This window comes from Sardina pilchardus, chromosome 17 (assembly GCF_963854185.1).
Source record: "Sardina pilchardus chromosome 17, fSarPil1.1, whole genome shotgun sequence".
Lineage (NCBI taxonomy): Eukaryota > Metazoa > Chordata > Actinopteri > Clupeiformes > Clupeidae > Sardina > Sardina pilchardus.
The window spans coordinates 5,294,510-5,314,495 of NC_085010.1; the positions used below are offsets into that span (position 1 = coordinate 5,294,510).

At 41.8% G+C, this 19,986-nt stretch overlaps 2 protein-coding genes across 2 annotated transcripts in view; both read left to right on the forward strand.

The window, feature by feature from the left end:
• The first annotated feature begins 66 nt into the window (after nt 1-66).
• tprkb (Tp53rk binding protein) lies at nt 67-7,889 on the forward strand. Its single transcript, XM_062518644.1, has 4 exons — nt 67-229; nt 399-521; nt 4,932-5,108; nt 6,829-7,889. The coding sequence occupies exons 1-4, from the start codon at nt 89-91 to the stop codon at nt 6,913-6,915; spliced, it is 528 nt and encodes a 175-aa protein (XP_062374628.1). The 5' UTR covers nt 67-88; the 3' UTR covers nt 6,916-7,889.
• A 3,302-nt stretch (nt 7,890-11,191) lies between these two features.
• LOC134061801 (cytidine monophosphate-N-acetylneuraminic acid hydroxylase-like) overlaps nt 11,192-19,986 on the forward strand; it is a 99,018-nt gene continuing 90,223 nt past the window's right edge. Inside the window, exon 1 of the mRNA XM_062517602.1 lies at nt 11,192-11,319. The gene's annotated coding sequence lies outside the window, so the exon portion shown is untranslated. The remainder of the gene's footprint in view (nt 11,320-19,986) is intronic.

Consider the following 19,986-nt stretch of genomic DNA (forward strand, 5'->3'; position numbering starts at 1 on the left):
ATGGAAATTAGACCGTGTGCACCACTATTATCATTCCGTGTTGGAGAATTCCTGTTTGGCGTCATTGTGTTCCTGCCCACAGACAGCCATGCAGCTAACATCCACACTGGAGCTTTACCCTGAGTTTACGGTCACACAACTTCTTTTCAAAGATGTCAAGAACGCTGCGGAGCTGAGAAAAAATGCCATGGAGGGACACATACAGGGTGCCTTGATAAACCCCTCAATGGTGAGAAAACGGTCAGTGCAATCAGAGTTAGCTCAGAGCAGATAGCTTCTGTTCATGTAGCCTACAGATGTTTAGCTAGCCCACAAGGCTGAGTATGTTGGCTATCTTTCATGCTGTATCCAGTTGCATTCTGTGTTTTGGTTTAAAGTCTTGTATTTCTTGTCCGCAGATTGTAGATCCTTTTCAAATCTTGGTCGCATCAAATAAAGCAGTTCATTTACAGAAGATTGGGAAGATGAAAACCAGGAGTTTGTTCTCAGAAATAATCTTCAACCTCTCCCCCACCAACAATGTAAGCAAGCTGACAAGCAGTTCTGGCCCTGAATAGTATTTTGGATTTTAACATATGAGTCTAGACTAAATGTGTGAATGTGAATGTATAATTTATGTGTTAGAAGATATGGGTTGTTCCATACCAATTCAACAACAAAATATTGGTTCATAACAGACCAACAGATTAATTAAAATAACATCTGATCCAGCGGACTGAGACAGGAAATGTAGGCTAATGTGGAATCAAAATGTGAAAAAAAGTATTTTAGTGCTACCATTTTGCAGGGTTGATGGGGTCAGGTGGGGCTTGAAAGTTTCCCACCTTCAGTGGGGAATGACAGAAAAAATTTGACAACCACTGGTTGTGAGCCACTGTACTGTCTCATCAGTGAGGTAGATAATAATTCTGATGTGATATAAGAAATCTAAGCATGACACTATCCCATTGTGCACGTATTCAGTAGAAAGTATGAAAAGTATAGTCTTGTGAGGAGAGGAGACACATAGTTTTAAAAGTGGCACACATGACACACTGGCATTTGATGCAGGTTCCGAGGGTGTGTCTGTCCATAATTAAAATGCATATTGCAGCAACAAAAGAACACAGCAGGCTGAAACGGGGCAGCTTACTGGTTAGGGCTTCAAGCTTGTAACCGGAGGATTCCGGGTTTGATCCCCAACCAGTAGGAAAAAATGTGGGAGGGGGGGAATGGTTGAGCCCTGCTCTCCCACGTCCACATCCACAGCTGAAGTGCCCTTGAGCCACGTGTCGAACCCCTCCCTGCTCCCCGCTCCCCAAGCACCGCTGTAGCAGGCAGCTCACTGCTCCGGGTTAGTGTGTGCTTCACCTCATGTATGTTCACTAATTCACAGATTGGGATAAATGCAGAGACTAGGGCTGGGCACGTTAACGCGTTAATATCACGTTAACTCATCAATCAGTTAATGCAGATAATTATTTTATCGCACATTAACGCAGTTTTTATTATTTATTTTATACTGTAAAACTCTGTTGTTCACAGGCTGGTCACAGGCTGCCGACTGCTGCCGCGCTTACAGGATCCGGTAAAGGAAAACAATATTGGCAGATTTTTAAGCCAACCAACTAACATGGAGCAGGGTAGACCAACGGAACTTTTACATGGCCATTTTCATTTTAAAGTTCTTTCAGACGGCGCAATCGACAGAAGCAAAGTTATTTGTAATCACTGTAAACTTGACTTTTCTCATCACCGGAGTAGGGTGACTAGACGTCCCGAAAAAATCGGAACAGTCATGATGACAAGCAGTTGTCCCGAATCCCGAATCCTGCTCTAATAGGCGTCTCATTTCCTGCTTCGTTGTTACGTGACACTATCTTATTGTCCCGAAAATTATAGTCTGCAGAGTCTCGATTAGCCTAGTTATTGTCTGATTAAAAACTATTCATCCAAGCTGCTCATTGCTTGTGTGTTTAAGGGGGGGGGGGGGGGGGGGGGGGGATGTGTGTAGCATAGCCTACTCGCGCAAATTGATAATAAGCTTGTTTTCATTAATTGTTGACATGGAGACGCAGGCACCGGAGGCTCCGGGACATGATGAACAAACCGCTCAAAAACACAAACGAGTGCACGTGTAGCAGCCGAGAGGACAGGGAGCGACCGCGAGAAGTGATTGGTCATATAAAATGAAAGTTGCTGATGTCTGGGTTACACAAACAACAACTCATTTGTTATGTTTTCTTAATGACCTATAGGCCTAAATAAAAAATAATTCTGACATTATACCAGGCTAGGCTTATTACAACAAGTATTATGGAAATATCGGTAACACTTTACTTGACGGGTTCATTCATGACACATTCATAACAGCTGTCATGAACTGCACATGAAGCATAGACCTCTGAAGTTCGCCTACAAAAAAGCTACCATCTTTGCCCATATAAGGAGTTACGGTATCTGACGATTTTTCCTATGGGAAATTAACATGGGGATTTGGAATTATCACACCTGTTAAACTCTCGCGGGGATGACAACATCGGAAATTGAGGTGTTTTCCTGAACACACTTTTGTCCTCTGCCTTCGAGAGGAGTCTGTGATCTCCTGTACGCGAAGGCGGCAGACTTTGATTTTCGCTACCCCAGAGCTAACTTGCAATGCAACTTGCCATTAAGCTAGTTAGCCAGTTAGCTCTGGGGTAGCAAAAATGAAAGTGTGCCGACTTCACGTACCGGAGATCACAGTATGCACAAGAAGGCAGAGGACAAAAGTGTGTTCAGGAAAACGTCTTTATTTAAGACTATGTCGTGCCCGCGAGAGTTTAACAGGTGCGATAATTCAAAATCCCCATGTTATTTTCCCATAGGAAAAATCGCCAGATACCGAATTTCAAAGATGGCAGCTTTTTTGTAGGCGAACTTCAGAGGTCTATACATGACTGATTCATGAACCGTGACTCAACATTCATACCAACACTTTCATGAATGTGGAAGACAAATGACGAAAACTTGTCAAAATAAAAGTCCAACAATCTAGTAATCCATATACAGGGTATTATGAATCCTTGCCAGCGTTTGTAAACATCTCATGAATATTTTATGAAGTCTACTTCAAATGTCACTTTACTATACAAGTTGTGAAGCATTCATCATACTGGGAAGTGAACTAGGCTACTGACCATTTGTGGACCTCTGAATGGTTGGACATTCCTGTTTTATATATCTATTTATAGACAATTTTGCATTCTTCAGAGGTTACTATCATAAAATAAACAAACAGACAAACTAAATTCTCCTGGACACTGGACTTCCCCGTTGACTAAGATGTGACATGATCAGGTTGGCTAAAACAAAACAGACAGCAATGCCCCTTTGCGATTGTTGGACTTTTATTTTGACAAGTTTTGACGTTTTGTCTTCCACATTCATGAAAGGGTTGGTATGAATGTTGAGTCATGCTTCATGAAACAGTCATGAATGCTTCATGTGCAGTTCATGACAGCTGTTATGAATGTGTTATGAACGAACCCGTCAAGTAAAGTGTTACCGAAATATCTGACTACACGCACTGTTAAAGGCTTTACCAACAAAGTGCGTGTACAATAAGCTTTAAATTTGTATTTGTTTTGATTACATTGTTTAAGTTGAGGGTTACACTAAATCATTTATTCAACCACTACTGCATAAACAAAATGCTGATGTTAAATGTTTGCAGAAAAAAATGCTATGGCACTTGCACACATATGGCAGCACATTTAAAATAAATATGTGCTATACTACTTTTTAATTCATTATTGAGTTTTGCGTATAATAATGCGATAAATCATGATTAATCAAGGAAATCATGTGATTAATCGCGATTAAAATGTTTAATCGTTGCCCAGCCCTAGCAGAGACCGAATTTCCCTCTCTTATACTTTCTTAATTTTCATGTGACGGCCATGAGACAAAGAGGACTGTTTGGACAAATGAGCACAAATGCGAGGGCAGTTAAAGGAATAGTTCGGAATTTTGGACATAGGACCTCATTTCCAACTTTACCGAGGTGATATAGGTCGGTGGAGACTGTTTTTATCGCGTTTAACCCCTTCCTTCAGTTGCAGCGTTCCCCTTTGCTAACGCTGGTTCTGAGCTAACGCATTTCAACGGTAACATCCAAAACTTACCAAAACCGTCTTACTCACTCCACAGCACACCCGAGACAAGTCAATTAAAACGTCAGACTATCGATATACATGTCCGTGTTGATGGAATAATTTTAGAAATAAAACTAACCTTGCAACTCAATGATTTATTACATTTTGAGGGACTAGTTTCTCAATATCAATCCGCCACTGCCATACAGGGAACAAAGTAGGCTATTGCAATGCGATGCAAGGTTAGTTTTATTTCTAACAGGGGGGCTACACCAGGCACGTAACCGAAGCGTTCCGTTCGCGACGCGTATGGTGCAGCCGGTCGTAGCAGTTAATAATCACTGTAGTCAATGGAAGTAGCTACACCAGACGCAACAGTAGCGCTTACATTAAAAAAAAATAGACCCATCTTCTAAAATGGATTTTACGCGTCGCGAACGGAACGCTTCAGTTACACGTCTGGTGTAGCTCCCCTGTAACATTGTTCTATCAACACAGGCATGTGCATCGATAGTCTGACGTTAGAATTGATTTGTTTCGGGTGTTCTGTGGAGTGTTTTCAGTGGCAGGCTGGATGTTACCGTTGACTTGCGTTATCTCGGCACCAGGTTAGCACGAGATGAACGCTGCAACTCAAGGAAGGGCAGAAATTCATTGAAAATGGTCTTCACCGACCTATATCACCCCGACTAAGTTGGAGATGAGGTCCTATGTCCAAAATTCCGAACTATTCCTTTAATATGGAGTGACTCAAATGTGTATGTGTTTAAATGTCATCTAACTAGTGTTGCATGTGAATACTTTGTATGCTCATAGATTTCAGAAGCATTCAAGAGGTTTGGGATCTCGGATGGCGATGGTGCAGTGTGTGTAGTCCTGGTCCATCCCAAAGAGGAGCCTGTTGATGTGGGCAGTATTGTGAATAGAATCAGAGGCCAGCAGATACCAGCTGACATGATATCCTCCCTGACCGATGCTGCCCATGTAAAAAAGGTACCCATCCTTCTCATATTCTCTTCACACTGTAGAGTTCAAGTGGATGACCTGATTATTTTTATGATTTATTTTAAAGGTTTACTGCATTATTTTTATGATTTATTTGAAAGGTTTTACTGCATTATTTTTATGATTTATTTGAAAGGTTTTACTGCATTGGTGATTACCTCTCTGCCGTTCCTCACTAGTTGCTATCTATCGGTCATGTCTTAATTGGAGTTTATCATTCAGTGCTTAATTAGATCGATAGATAGATAGATAGATAGATAGATAGATAGATAGATAGTCCTTATTGATAGATGTATAGATAGAATCTTTATTGTCCTATAAGGATATTCTTTTTTATACATATCATTTCAGACATATAAAGACTCTATCTAATTACTATGTTGTGTGTGTGTGTGTGTGTGTGTGTGTGTGTGTGTGTGTGTGTGTGTGTGTGTGTGTGTGTGTGTGTGTGTGTGTGTGTGTGTGTGTGTGTGTGTGTGTGTGTGTGTATTTATATACATACGAAGTAGGGTTGTTAATGAATAATCGAATATCGAATAATGTTTGTTAAGAATTTATTCGACTAAAATAAATGTCTAATGAATATTCGTTTTAGTCTCACGCAATATGAGAACAGCAACATTTTCCGGTATTTTGCGCGCATGACAAAAACAAGCAGAGATGAAGCGAGTGAGGAAAAGTGCTGGACCTCTTCTTTATTTAGGGGCTCATGGGAACGGGGTACCTAGTAAAACGTAAGCAGGAAGTGTTGTGGTTAGAACGTGAAGTGCGAGAGTTAGAGAAGTGTGTGTTATGTTAATGAATGCGGGAGAACTGTTTTGTGAAGCATCTCCATGTCCAAAAGAAGCCTATTAAACTGGTATTCCGAGACATCAAGCCTCTTAATTGTTTCATCACCAATATACCAGTAGGATAACCCGTGTTTGAACTATTACCTCGCAAGCTGCCGGCAAGTGAAGTTAAAAGTGATAGCCTAAGATAACGGGCCGACCGGCAAGGTAACAAAATGTTCATCCGACCATAAACGAAACCAGCACCGGAGATGACCAGTGAGCGTTGCAATCGCTAGCCTACATGTTCAAATAGGACCTACGTCGGATGGCATAATGCCCTGTAAAATAAAGTTTACAACTTGTTGTAAACAACTTATTTCTTGATAAAGGTTTTTTTTTTTTTTTTTTAATATCATCGTTAATATCAATTGTGTGCGTCTTGGACATGTGGGAGTGATGGGTGGGGGAAAATGTTTACACGGCTCTGAATGCCATGTGACGTCATGATTTAGCAAATAATCGATTAATTGTTCAATAACGTTATGATTAGTCGAACATGAAAATTCATCTAAAGTCCCAACCCTAATACGAAGGGTTCAGATGCAAAAGCCTCTAAATCCGTCTGACCACTTTTCTTTTAAATGAGCATTTTGTATCAGGCTCCTATAGGGTTTCGCCTACAATTCAATATTTCAGACCAGGAAGAGAATGGTATTTAGTGAGTTTTGAAGCTAAATTATTGAAGTAACTTACACTATATGTGAAGAGCATTCACTCACCATCATTATCTCATTTTTGACAAAAGTGGATTTAGAGGCTTTTGCATCTGAACTGTGTTGTGTATATATTCATTACATACATACATACAATTATTTTGTGCATATATTTATTATTTAATAGTTTTAAAACTAAATTATTGATACTTGTCATTTCAGCTCTACAAGATATCTCCTCAGGAAGAGAAGAATGGCAGTCTCCTGGATGCAGTTATTTGCAGAATGTCCGTTAAAGATGTTTTATAGCACCATAATGGAGTTGAGCGTTAGCTCCTTCTAAACGAAACATCACAACTGATCCTGCAAACACCTTTGCGGCCTATCACCACATTTGTTTGACTTGGCTATGAAGCCTAATTGATTCAGAGATATATTTTTATATTGATTAAAAGGTTAAACAGAATATCTTTGTCCATACACAACTTTTATTTTGACGTTGCAATGCCATGAGGGATGCTTTGAGTTTTGGGAAAAGTCTTTCCTGTGTAGTTAATAAATCTATTTCTGAGTTGACTGGTCATGAAATGCTGCAGCTGCAGTTTCCCTACAACACTTGGCCTCAGAGCCTATACTGACATACACTACATTGCCAAAAGTATTTGCTCAACTGCCTTGACTAACAAATACAGTAAGCTTCAGTCACATTCAATTCAATTCAAACAAAAAAAGTTTTTTTTCAATCACTAACAAGCGTTTGTCCATTCATTTGACACGTTTTCAAAACTCTAAACACAGACTCACACCTACAAAACACAATTGGCCAAATGGATCATTTTCCTCTCAAAAACACATTCCATGTTTTCCACATTTTGTTACATAAACACTAACTCGTCATTTCTCTGCACACACTAACTTTACCAGAACACTGGAAATCTGACTCAAAATTAAATCATTCTATTAAAGAATAAAACTTGTCTTCACTTCACAAGATATATGCAGTCAGTCAGAGTACACTAGGTTTCAAAATACTGGCTATTGTTGACATTACAAAAACTGCATAGACTTTTATGTTTCAGTTTTACAGGTATTTGCATGCAAAACATGCAATCCACCGTTTTTACACTAAATTCTTGGTTGGGAACTGTATCCACATGTAATGTTCACATTCAAAAGCATTCCAATAAAAAGTAAATCAAAATGTTACTTTACCGTTTATACAGGAGGTACAGTAGAAATACTGTTTACAGTATGATAGAACAGAAAAAGTTGTACAGTATTGCTTACAGTGAACAAAATATCCATGAAACACACACGAGCATTCTGAACAAAAGACAACAGCAATAATTTTGTTAAGAGGTATAGCTTGTCTGTTAAGAAAATGTAAGCATTGTGGAAATGTATTCACTGACTGCATACTGTGTGAAAACGACATGAAATTTGTGAATGGTATGGCCCCAAAAGACCGATGTGCTAACTGTGTTTAGAGTTTTGAAAATGTGTCAAATGAATGGACAAATGCTTGTTAGCGATTGAAAAAAAAATAATATGATGTCGGTCAACCCTGTGCAGCTACAGTATAACAGCTTCAACTCTACTGGGAAGGCTTTCCACAAGGTTTAGGTGTTTATGGGAATTTTTTTTACCATTCTTTCAGAGGCGCAATGGTGAGGTCACTCAATGTTTGACGTGACGAGGAGACTAGCTCTCAGTTGCCGCTCTAATTCATCCCAAAGGTGTTATGTTCGGTTGAGGTCAGGACTCTGCAGGCCAGTCAAGTTCTGTCCTGTTGCTACAGTAAGAACAGCAGTCAAAGTGACATAGCACTTAAACTATATAAACTGTATAAACTGTATAAACTATAATGCAACGGTCATTTTTGACCAGGAACACAAAACTAGTAAACATGGATCATTGAAGGGGATTATAAGATATTTAATAAAGTTTATTGAGAGTTCAAAAGAATGAATTATGAGTGAACTGTGTAATGTAATTGAGTGAGTGATAAAATAGATGTGATGATTTATTTATTTATTGTTTTCGACACCACCTAATGCCTGGTGCAGTAGAAGGTGTCCAAAACAATAAATAAATCAATACAATTCATTCTCACCAACTCTCAAACTTATTAATCTTAGAGTCCCCTTCAATGATTATGTTTACTAGTCCCCCTTGGTTTACTAGTTTTGTGTTCTCGTTGGTGTTTGTTTTATTTGCCTATTTGTATTTAGACAAACAGGCAAATAAAACAAACACCAACAGAGAACTTAACATTTCACTATTAGTATTTTAGTTAAAGCTTACACCCTTAGCTTTATGACTAATTAATGTCTACTGAGGTCACTACACAGCTGCTATTTATTGTGCTATTGGGCTGTTGTGACAAGTAAATTTCCCACTTGTGGGATTTAATAAAGTCTTATCTTATGATGTAGGCCAAAAATGAGCTAGGCTACTCCTCTTTGAAAAACCAGCAGCCGCCACTAGTGTGTTTGCGTCTGTCTCTGTGCATTTGTGTGTGTGTGTGTGTGTGTGTGTGTGTGTGTGTGTGTGTGTTTGCGTGTACAGTATGTGTGTGTATGCACTGTGCACATGCACTTTTCAGTTACATTGAAAGCATCTCTATTTTCGAGGAAGAAAATACTTGAAGTACAGTACGTATATCTACCAAATGTCTGAAGTTTTTTGTTTGTTTTATTTGCACTATACAAAGAGTGTATATAATATATACATATTATGTTATTTATTTTTGGTATAATGCAAACAAGCATAATTTAATTCTGCCCAGTTGTGGCCTGTTTAGGGGCAATAAATATCAAAAGTTCCAAAACATCTATTGTGTTATTTGTATGATCCACTATATAATCATAATATCTACATACATGCCATTTGATTGGAGTCTCACTCCCTGAGCAACATTAGAATAGTTTAGATGTGTGCACATTGTTTCTCTTAATAATGTATTGTAGCCTATTAAATGTCCATTTCATTATAATATTGAGATTTATCATCCAAAATTGAACATACACCTGTATTTTAAGTTCCGTTAAAGAGGTGGGTTTGCATTTAAAAATGTAGCCTACTTGAAAGTAATGCAACAGTTACTTTCTGAAGTAACTAGTTACTTTTATCATTTGTAACTGAGTACCTAATTTACTTACTTTTTGAGAGTAGAAACTAGTAACTTTTTAAAAGTAACTTGCCCAACACTGGCGAATATTGATTTGAAGCTGGGGCTGGTATTTACAGTTTTACAATAGTTCCACAAGACACACAATCTTAAACGTGCAATCAGTGATTAAGCAGGAAGTTGTAATGCAGTTATTTGCAGAATGTCAGTTAAAGATGTTTTATAGCACCATAATGGAGTTGAGCGTTAGCTCCTTCTAAACGAAACATCACAACTGATCCTGCAAACATCATCACTGCCTTTGTTTGACTTGGCTATGAAGCCATGGCCTGATTCTCGCTAGACCCTTGTAGTTCCACCATACTTCACCAGAGGCGTTTCGCTGAGCTCCACACAAGGGTCTGGGCTCGAGGGCAATGCAAACTCCTTCAAGGGAGCAAAAAATAATGAACCAATCAGGATCGCCGGAGGGGATTTCATAGATGTGAAGTAGCGCCGAAGTGACTGTCTGATTCAAACAACAATGGCGGCACGCTGCGAGGAGTCTTGTGCTGACATTGATTCTGCTATTTCAACAGTTTTGTCGAATCTATTGAGTAGGATTCATTCTTTAAAAGATGAACAGAGAATGGTTTTGAGGGCATTTATTGGTGGCAAGCAGGGATGGGCAGTATTTCTAATACATGTATTTGAAATACATATTTCAAATACAAAATACTATTTTGTAATTTGTATTTTATTGAGATGATGAAAATGCCTTTGTATTTTGTATCAAAATACTTCAGCGTTGTGTATTTTTGTATTTTCAAAATACTGTAAAATACTTTCTGTGAGACGATGTGATGACATCTATCTAACTATCAATATACACTATATTGCCAAAAGTATTGGGTCACTTGCCTTGACTCACATATGAACTTAAGTGACCTCCCATTCTTAATCCATTGGGTTTAAATGTCGGTCCACTCTTTGCAGCTATAACAGCTTCAACTCCTCTGGGAAGGTTTAGGAGAGTTTATGGGATTTTTTGACCATTCTTCAAGAACCACATTTGTGAGGTCACACACTGATGTTGGACGAGGAGACTGGCTCTCAGTCTCAGCTTTAATTCAGCCCAAAGGTGTTCTATTGGGTTGATGTACTGCACTCTATGCAGGCAAGTCAAGTCAAGTTCATCCACACCAAACTCTGTCTTTACGGAGCTTGCCTTGTGCACTGGTGCACAGTCATGTTGGAACAGGAAGGGGCCATCCCCAAACTGTCTCAAAAACTGACTGTTGGGCTGTTATCAGAGAATTCAGACATCCTTTCACTGGAACTAAGGGGCTAAGCCCAGCTATTCCAACATGACTGTGCACCAATATAGTGTGATGTAACGCATGCCATCTTGCTTAGCTGTACGTGTGGAACGTTGGTAAACCTCACTGCCCAACACCTCAAAAGTGCTGCTGGTATGAAAGCTAGTAGCCTGGGCTTTTAGCTGGATTGTTAGCATGACGACTCCTGATCCGAAGTGCTGCTGTTTCGCGGGTTCGAGTCTGGGCGTGTGCAGGGCTGAACCGCAGTGGTTCAACACAATGCAGGTTAGTAGCACCAAATCTCTGTCTCTGTCTGTGGCACCTTCGCATAGTCAAGCCCCTGTGATGCCACTTTAGGCATATTGCACTCACAACACAATTTCAATACTATTGTAACCGTAACAACTGTGAAATGTTTTGACTCGAGGGCGAGTCTGCCTTAAGGATGGGGGGAGTGTAACGAAGAGACTCTTGTGTGGGGGCGGGAGCTGTTCTGTGGGGGAAATCAGTGATTTGGAATGATGCCTGAAATTGATAACACCTGTGTGCTCGTCGTGATTGGGGAAAGGAAGTTGGTAAAGGGGAGCGAATGAGGCATGGTGAGGAGTTCTGGGGAGCGGTATCGTTTGGAGCCTATTGTCCGAGCTAAGCACTCAATTGTGGCGGGTGGGTGCCGTTCGCATGCTATTAGAGCTGCCGGCGGTGAAGCTAGCTAGCGGGACTAGGGAAAGGTTCCAGCGCTAGGTAGGGCGACGGGTTAGCTAAGGCCGGGGGTAGGAGTGCGAACTGTTTGTCGCTTCCCAGTTAGAGAGGTTTACCACGTCCGCTGCTGTGGAGGCCTCCACACGCGCTGGATCGGCGTTTAGCCTACTTCCTCTATTACTTTGCAGTGCCGGCCAGCGCCAAGCCTCAGACCCCGGGGGAGGGTCTCAAGCCGTGGGGAAAGATAAGTTTTAATCTTTACATTGTGTGTGTGTGTGTGTGTGTGTGTGTGTGTGTGTGTGTGTGAGCGTGAGTGTGTTTTAAGCAGTGTAGCCAACGAGGTTTTGGGTGGGAGGATGTAAAGGGGCTGTGCTGTCCCAAGAAGAAGGCGGGCAAGAGCATGTAATCGCCTATGCTAGTAGGGCCTTGACTAAACAAGAGAGGAAATATGCGACAACAAAGAAGGAATTGCTGGGTATGGTTACATTCATAAAGCATTTTAAACACTACTTGCTTGGTAAGGAGTTTGTCCTTCGGACGGATCATAATTCATTGAGGTGGCTGCATAATTTCCAAGGGCTGGAAGGTCAATTAGCCAGGTGGGTGGAGCAGCTAGCCAGTTTCCAATATAGAATTGTGCATCGGCCGGGGCGGGGGCACACCAATGCAGATGCGCTTTCAAGGCTTCCCGCTTTCCTGCCATCACCAGCGGCCTCGCAGTCCGACACTAGGTCAGATGGTGGGCAGGTAATATGTGCAGTACACACCTCGCCTCCTGATACGTTGTTGCGTCAAGGGGAGGAGGATGAATTGGCTCAGGCTCAGAGGAAAGATGCTGAGCTGCATAGGATTATCACTTTAAAAACGCAAGGGAGTGATTGTCTGCAACCACTAAATGACCTACATCAGTATGCCCCGGTGTGGGCACAGTTGCAGGTGCAGGGTGCCAGGTTGGTTCGGTGTCCATTATTAAATTCTGATGCTGCAAATCGGGTCCAGGTAGTTATTCCTAAATCTCTGGTGCCACAAATTTTAGGCCAGTTGCATAATTCTGTCACTGCGGGTCACTTGGGAATACAGAAGTTGCAAGAGAAGGTAAAGGATCGGTTCTATTGGCCAGGGTGGTTTGGGGATGTGAAACGTTGGTGTCGGGAGTGCGTGGATTGTGGTTCCCGAAAGGTAGCGGGGAAACAGAGGCGTGCCCCACTTCAATCAGTGGTAACATCTAGGCCATATGAACGGGTTGCTCTGGACATCTTAGGCCCCCTCCCAGAAACCGTAAGGAAGCATAAGTATGTGTTAGTCATTGGGGATTACTTCTCAAAGTGGACGGAGGCGTTTCCATTACCCAATCAAGAAGCTGAAACTGTGGCTAAGGTGATGGTGGAACAATGGGTGTGTCGCTTTGGAACTCCCCGCACTATTCATACTGACCAGGGCCGGAATTTCGAGTCCAGGCTATTTAGAGAAGTTTGCCGGTTGCTGAACATGTATAAGACCAGGACCTCGCCTTATCATCCCCAATCGGATGGGATGATTGAAAGGTTTAATAGAACACTGTTGTCAATGCTGTCCCTTTTTGTAGAGGATAACCAGTCGAATTGGGACAGTTTATTACCTTATGTCATGATGGCTTACAGGAGTAGCGTTCATTCAAGTACTGGGTTTACACCATACAAAGTCGTGTTTGGGCAAGAGATAGTTCTGCCCGTGGATGTCATGCTTGACCTGGGTAATGGGGAAAAGTTCTCCTCGGCTACAGAATATGTAGCCAGGTTATTTGATACATTGTCCACAGTAGTAGACGCAGTAAAAGGCCATCAGGCAAAGGCTTCAGGGAAGCAGAAAGAGGCATATGATTTTAAAGTACATTTTCAATATTATTCTGAGGGGGAATTGGTGTGGATTCGGGGGAAGGCTAAGAAAAGGGGATTGTCTCCAAAATTACAAAGGAGGTTTAAGGGCCCTTACAAGGTTATAGAACGGGTAACTGATGTCTTGTATAGAGTGGTGCCAGTGGAGGGGGGAGCAGATGTGGTGGTGCATTTCAACAGACTCAAACCTTTTCTCTCTCCTGCAACAGAGACTCCCGAGCATGGGGTTATAGAGAGGCCATCAACAGCTGACATACCATCTGAATCAGGGGAGTGTGACAGTGGGATCCATCGCCAAGCCCCAGGCGCCACCACAAACAGAGAGCGGGAGGAGGTGGTAGAGATGCCAAGAGCAGAGGTGCCGACGGCCGGACCAACAGAGCGGATGAGCAGCTGCGAGTCTGAGGGCTGCTCTACCGCAGGTGGGTCAGGACCGCAGGACAAAGGGGACCAGCCTGCTCAAGAAACACCGGGCCTAGGTGACCTCCGACCTTCACACGCTGGGTTGTTTGGGACGTCTGCTATGGACCAGTCTGCCACGGAAGAGGGGAACCTGGAGTGTGGGACTCTACCCCATGAGACTCATCGAGGACGCTCAAGGAGGCTGCCCGTATGGGCTAGTGACTATGAAATGTTTTGACTCGAGGGCGAGTCTGCCTTAAGGATGGGGGGAGTGTAACCGTAACAACTGTGAAATGTTTTGACTCGAGGGCGAGTCTGCCTTAAGGATGGGGGGAGTGTAACGAAGAGACTCTTGTGTGGGGGCGGGAGCTGTTCTGTGGGGGAAATCAGTGATTTGGAATGATGCCTGAAATTGATAACACCTGTGTGCTCGTCGTGATTGGGGAAAGGAAGTTGGTAAAGGGGAGCGAATGAGGCATGGTGAGCAGTTCTGGGGAGCGGTATCGTTTGGAGCCTATTGTCCGAGCTAAGCACTCAATTGTGGCGGGTGGGTGCCGTTCGCATGCTATTAGAGCTGCCGGCGGTGAAGCTAGCTAGCGGGACTAGGGAAAGGTTCCAGCGCTAGGTAGGGCGACGGGTTAGCTAAGGCCGGGGGTAGGAGTGCGAACTGTTTGTCGCTTCCCAGTTAGAGAGGTTTACCACGTCCGCTGCTGTGGAGGCCTCCACACGCGCTGGATCGGCGTTTAGCCTACTTCCTCTATTACTTTGCAGTGCCGGCCAGCGCCAAGCCTCAGACCCCGGGGGAGGGTCTCAAGCCGTGGGGAAAGATAAGTTTTAATCTTTACATTGTGTGTGTGTGTGTGTGTGTGTGTGTGTGTGTGTGTGTGAGCGTGAGTGTGTTTTAAGCAGTGTAGCCAATGAGGTTTTGGGTGGGAGGATGTAAAGGGCCTGTGCTTCTCATATGTCGCCTGTACGCGCTTCGGTAGGGTTTGAATTGTTGCAGTGCATAGCCTATGTGTGCAGTGCCCTAAGGGGGTGTGTGTGTTATGGCGTCCTGTGATTTGTAGTGTGATCTATTTATAGAGTGTGATGCCCTTGTCTGTATTTCATCTTAGTTAATTCGCTGCAAGGAGTAATTTGTGAAGTTGAATAGTGCTCTGGATTTTACCCATTCTGGCCAAGTTTGGCAGCTGCATGAATTTGTATTTAATAAAAGTGTATTCTTGTAATCTGTTGTGAAGCCTGTGTGTGGGGGTAACTGGGTACTACAATCCTCTAGTTCTGTATTCTAGGTTTATTACACTATCATCATCAGGCCCAATAGGTGTTGTCTGAATGCAACACTGTTTGAGAAGTTAGTTGTGCTTAAAGGCATCAACTGAGGAGACACCACTAGCTCACACAAGGACAGCACAAAGACTTGAGTTCACAAGCTTATATCGCAACACTTGAGTTTGCAATTTTCCTTTGTTTTTTCTGTTTTATAGTATAGTTTCTAAAAGCTTTTAGAAAGAAGTATTTCGTAGTATTTTGAAAATACAAAAATACAGTATTTTATTTTGATACATTTTTTGGCTGCTGTATTTTGTATCTTATTTTGATACATTTTAAAGGTGGGTATTTGGTATTTTATTTGGAAATACATTTTGATGTATTTGTGCCCATCCCTGTCTATCATGGAGGCGCTGGTTCGAATTTAGCAACCAGGAGTGGTTTTTGGCAAATGCTCATGTTGTCTGTTGTTTACGGACAGTCGAAAAAAGGTTTAATTAGGCCTGTTTTATTTGTCATGGACCCAAATTAAGGGGACATTTTCGTAGAAACCCACATGTCTTCATTGCACAGAAGTAGCCTACGTTCAATTGGCTCAACGCAAAGTTAGTGTGGTTAACGTGACCATTTCTTGATTGGAGTCACATCTGCAGTAGCCTAGGCTAAATTAAGTAAAACTACCTGCTCGTACTAATTGTTTATCCCTATAACATGGATCCCATCGAGATCCGTAACACCGGTGGTGAGTGATTAAACAGGAGAATTAAAAATACGCTTTCGTCTACTTTTATCGGGTGTAGTAATGTGGGCGCAAAGCTCTGCCAGTAGGCTGCTACTGATACAGTGATTTGAATTTGGGTCGTCAGATTTCGACTGAAAAACGCCTCAAAAAACGGCTGGGGTGTAAATTCCCAGCGAGGAATTGTTATTAAAACAAAGACGTCACTCCCGCCACTCACCTGTATCCAAAACAATCACCTGTCTTGTAGTAACCTTGGGGTCGATCAGACAGGACGCGGTTTTTGCAGTGAGTTGCGCATTTATGATTGCAGAGTGCACCTTGCGTTTTATAACCGGCAAAGCGCGCCCTATCTGGTCGTTACCGTAAGCGAGTTCCTTCCATGTTTTCGGTGAGAGCGCGCCATCCCTAGCTGCCGAGGTTGCGTTTGGTTGCTCCTGCAACTCATCGTTTATTATCTATGGATATTGGCGTGCAACAGGTGCTCGTTTGATTTGATTTGAAGTTACTTTGATCGAGCTGCTTTTTGAATTGGACTTTTTGGACAAACCCCAATTGCGCCACAACGATCTTAGCATATTTGTCCTTGTGACCAATCGGTTTTGGTAAGTTTGATGGAATATCGATGTATCTTTATCTTGTTCTCCAAATAACACGAGGCGCCTGGGCCAATTGAGGCCCATGGAGATAGAGATTTTACTCATCAATTTATTGCAAACACACAGATGACTTAATGGTACCGTTTTATCACTTGATTTTTCTATTCCCTCTTTGATTTGTTTATTCATTCTTACTCAATTAGTTGACCAAATATGTTCTCACCTTAGCCTATTATGAGTTCCGTGCTATTTTGACCAAGCTCTGTCCAGCGGCTGATATTTTAATTAGACTACTTAAAATTGTAGAAACTTTCGACTTTAACGCGCGCCTCGGTGAATTACAGATCATGCCCGATAGTTGACCAAAAATGGCACAACACCATTTATCACACGTCTAACAGCGTTAGTCCATACGCGGATGGACGTAACTCTACAAACGAAAACGAAAACTATTTAATTCACTGAATATATTTTAGATGATATATAGGTGACCTGTGTTTAGAAACCACCTGTTGTTGATGGATAAAGTAAAATAGCATTTTTGATAACAGCTTGAAATTTCTCCCCAGTGGATTTTTTCAGTAAACAATAACAATTTTGTGCAAGGTCTTTATTTGTCATTAGACCGAGACAAAAGTGTGTGTGGGTAAATATGTTACAGGCCAGGCTAAACTGTCCATGCAATAAAATATTGAAGTCAGGAAAGCTTGTGTAATAGGAGACCTCGACATACACACCCAATGCCCGGACTTAAACTTCTTTAAGTTGAGGCCCGGTTATGGCAGACTTTGGGGTCATAGGGCCCACCTACACGTACGGTACCTCCACCCCACCTCCCATCAAATCATCATTATGATTATCATTATCACAATTATTATTATTATGCTAATATGGTTTATAATGAAATTTCATTTGAATGCCTGAATGTAAGGATTCAGGAAACACGATACCAACTCTTGACTATGGTAAACGGCCGCACAGATTTTGAAGATCTTTAGGAAATGAAAGACTAAGAGTGGAGTTACACTTGCTGCAGACAACGCGTACGTGTTCGTATCATGGCTGCCTCGCGTATTTTGTGGTCATTTAGATAGATAGATATACTTTATTCATCCCCAACGGGAAATTACAGTGTTTCAGCAGCATACAAATACAACAAAAACATACAAACATGTATACATTCAGAAAATTATTTAAAATGTTATTCCTTTCTCTCTGCCCAGATGGGAGTCATTCTAAAGTGCAAAAAAAGTCTTTCTGTATCTGTCTTTCTTACAGCTTAGTTGACGTAGCCTCCAACTGAAAATACTTTTTTGTTTTACCAGTACATTGTGTTGTGGATGAGTGGTATCGTCCAATATATTGAAAAGTTTGTGCAGCATCCTTCTCTCCACCACCAACTCCAGGGACTCTAGGGCTGACCCCAACACAAAGCCAGCCTTCCTTATGATCCTATTTAGTTTGTTAGTGTCCCTGGCTGTAATGCCACCTCCCCAACATATGGCAGAAAAGAAAATTGCACTTGCAACAACAACACTCTCATAATTATGACTTTTTATCTCATAATTATGACTTTCTATCTCATAATTTCGACTTTTTATCTCATAATTATGACTTTGCATCTCATAATTATGACTTTGCATCTCATAATTATGACTTTTTATCTCATAATTATGACTTTCTATCTCATAATTACAACTTTGCATCTCATAATTATGACTTTTTATCTCATAATTATGACTTTCTATCTCATAATTACGACTTTGCATCTCATAATTATGACTTAGTATCTGCCAGTTTTTTTCCACCAAGTGGCGGAAACGGGCTTCCATAGAGTTGTACTGGAAGTCAGAGGTGTATAGTGTAACCAGAAAAGGAGACAGCACAGTCCCTTGTGGTGCTCCTATGTTGTAGTCATTGAGGGTAGATGGAGAAGGTTCATTTGGGACCGGAAAAAGGCGGAATGACTCTGATGCTTAAATGCTTAAATTGTGTAAAGGCTGAATTGTACACACAAGGGTTGGTAACACATGCAAATGGCATTACTTAACCATTTAGTTAATATGTTCTTCAGAAAAGCAATTAAGACACTATAACTTTTCTGACATTTCAGATCTTATGGCAGGCCTCTGCAGTTCACTGAACAAGGCTCGGTATGAGTATAGGCTTTCCTAGCTATGTGATGTGGGCAAACTAATGCTTCTAGGCCTACTTTGAATTGTTATACACAGTTTTACTTTCATAATGCCTGTCTCGCATGACATGAGATTCTCCATTCCAGATTAGACCAAAAAAATACTTTTGGGTAGACGTTGTGAAGGCAGTTAATTCTGTAGGAGAAACCAGAGAGCTGATACCACTGTCCAATGAATTGGATGAATTCTGGGCTGATGTTTGTGCAAGGCTTCGCATCAACAACACAACCAAACATCGCGAACAGATAATACGTTGCTGCAAGTTTCACCACCAAGATCTACAGTATGACACAGTAAGGCGTTTCAGCTTCTATGCAGTATCCCTGTCTATGTAATGACTAGGTTAGTAATACATTTGTTCCACTTGTTTTACTATATAATATAGGAAGCTGTTGATCATGTAAACAAGGAAGAGAATGACAGTCCCAATGACACACAAGCCGATGTGAAAGAGGGAGACAGTGAAAGTGACACAGATACGGCATCCTCTGATAACTGTGAGATCAGCAGTGAGTCCTCAGACAGTGAAGACTATGACAGTTTCTCACATGATGTCCCAGAGGGAAAATGTGGCTTCTTCATTAACGGATCTGAGTGGGAAGAGATGATGCGTTCACAGGAGGGAAGAAGGCTGACAAACCTTGAATGGACCAACATCATATCTAATGGCATCAAGCAGGTGTATCGATACTGCAGCTTTGCCTTCAAAGGTCACTCTGTGGCAAGTGACAGATCCAGGGCAGCTACTCCATTGTTTAAGTGTGAAGGCTACTGCACTTTCAAGGAATGCCCTGTGACTGTTGCTGTTGAAGTAACTGATGACACTTTAGAAGCTCATGTTTATTTCAAGGGAGGGAAATGTCTCCACAATGCCATCAGCCGCAAAAGGAGACCACTCCGAGTGCTCAAAGGCGATAGACTGGCGAAACTTCTAAAGGGCAAGAATTGCAGGGCCAGCTTCTTGGATGGGATAGCGGCAATGTCACCAACACTTGTGCAATCTGGCTGCCGTGATGACATTCCGACACCAAATGCCATGAGGAATATGGTATGGAAAATGAAACATCGCAAACGACACAGAAGAATTGTTAAGCCTACAAATGATGGCACTAGAGAAAAGGAATGACGATTCCAAGCAGCTGCAGAAGGTGCTTCTACACCCCAAAGGT

Coding starts and splice junctions, on each gene's coding strand:
- tprkb (XM_062518644.1), top strand. CDS start 89: ATGCAGCTAACATCCACACTGGAGCTTTACCCTGAGTTTACGGTCACA. Junction 230..398: donor CCTTGATAAACCCCTCAATG/GTGAGAAAACGG, acceptor TCTTGTCCGCAG/ATTGTAGATCCTTTTCAAAT. Junction 522..4,931: donor ACCTCTCCCCCACCAACAAT/GTAAGCAAGCTG, acceptor GTATGCTCATAG/ATTTCAGAAGCATTCAAGAG.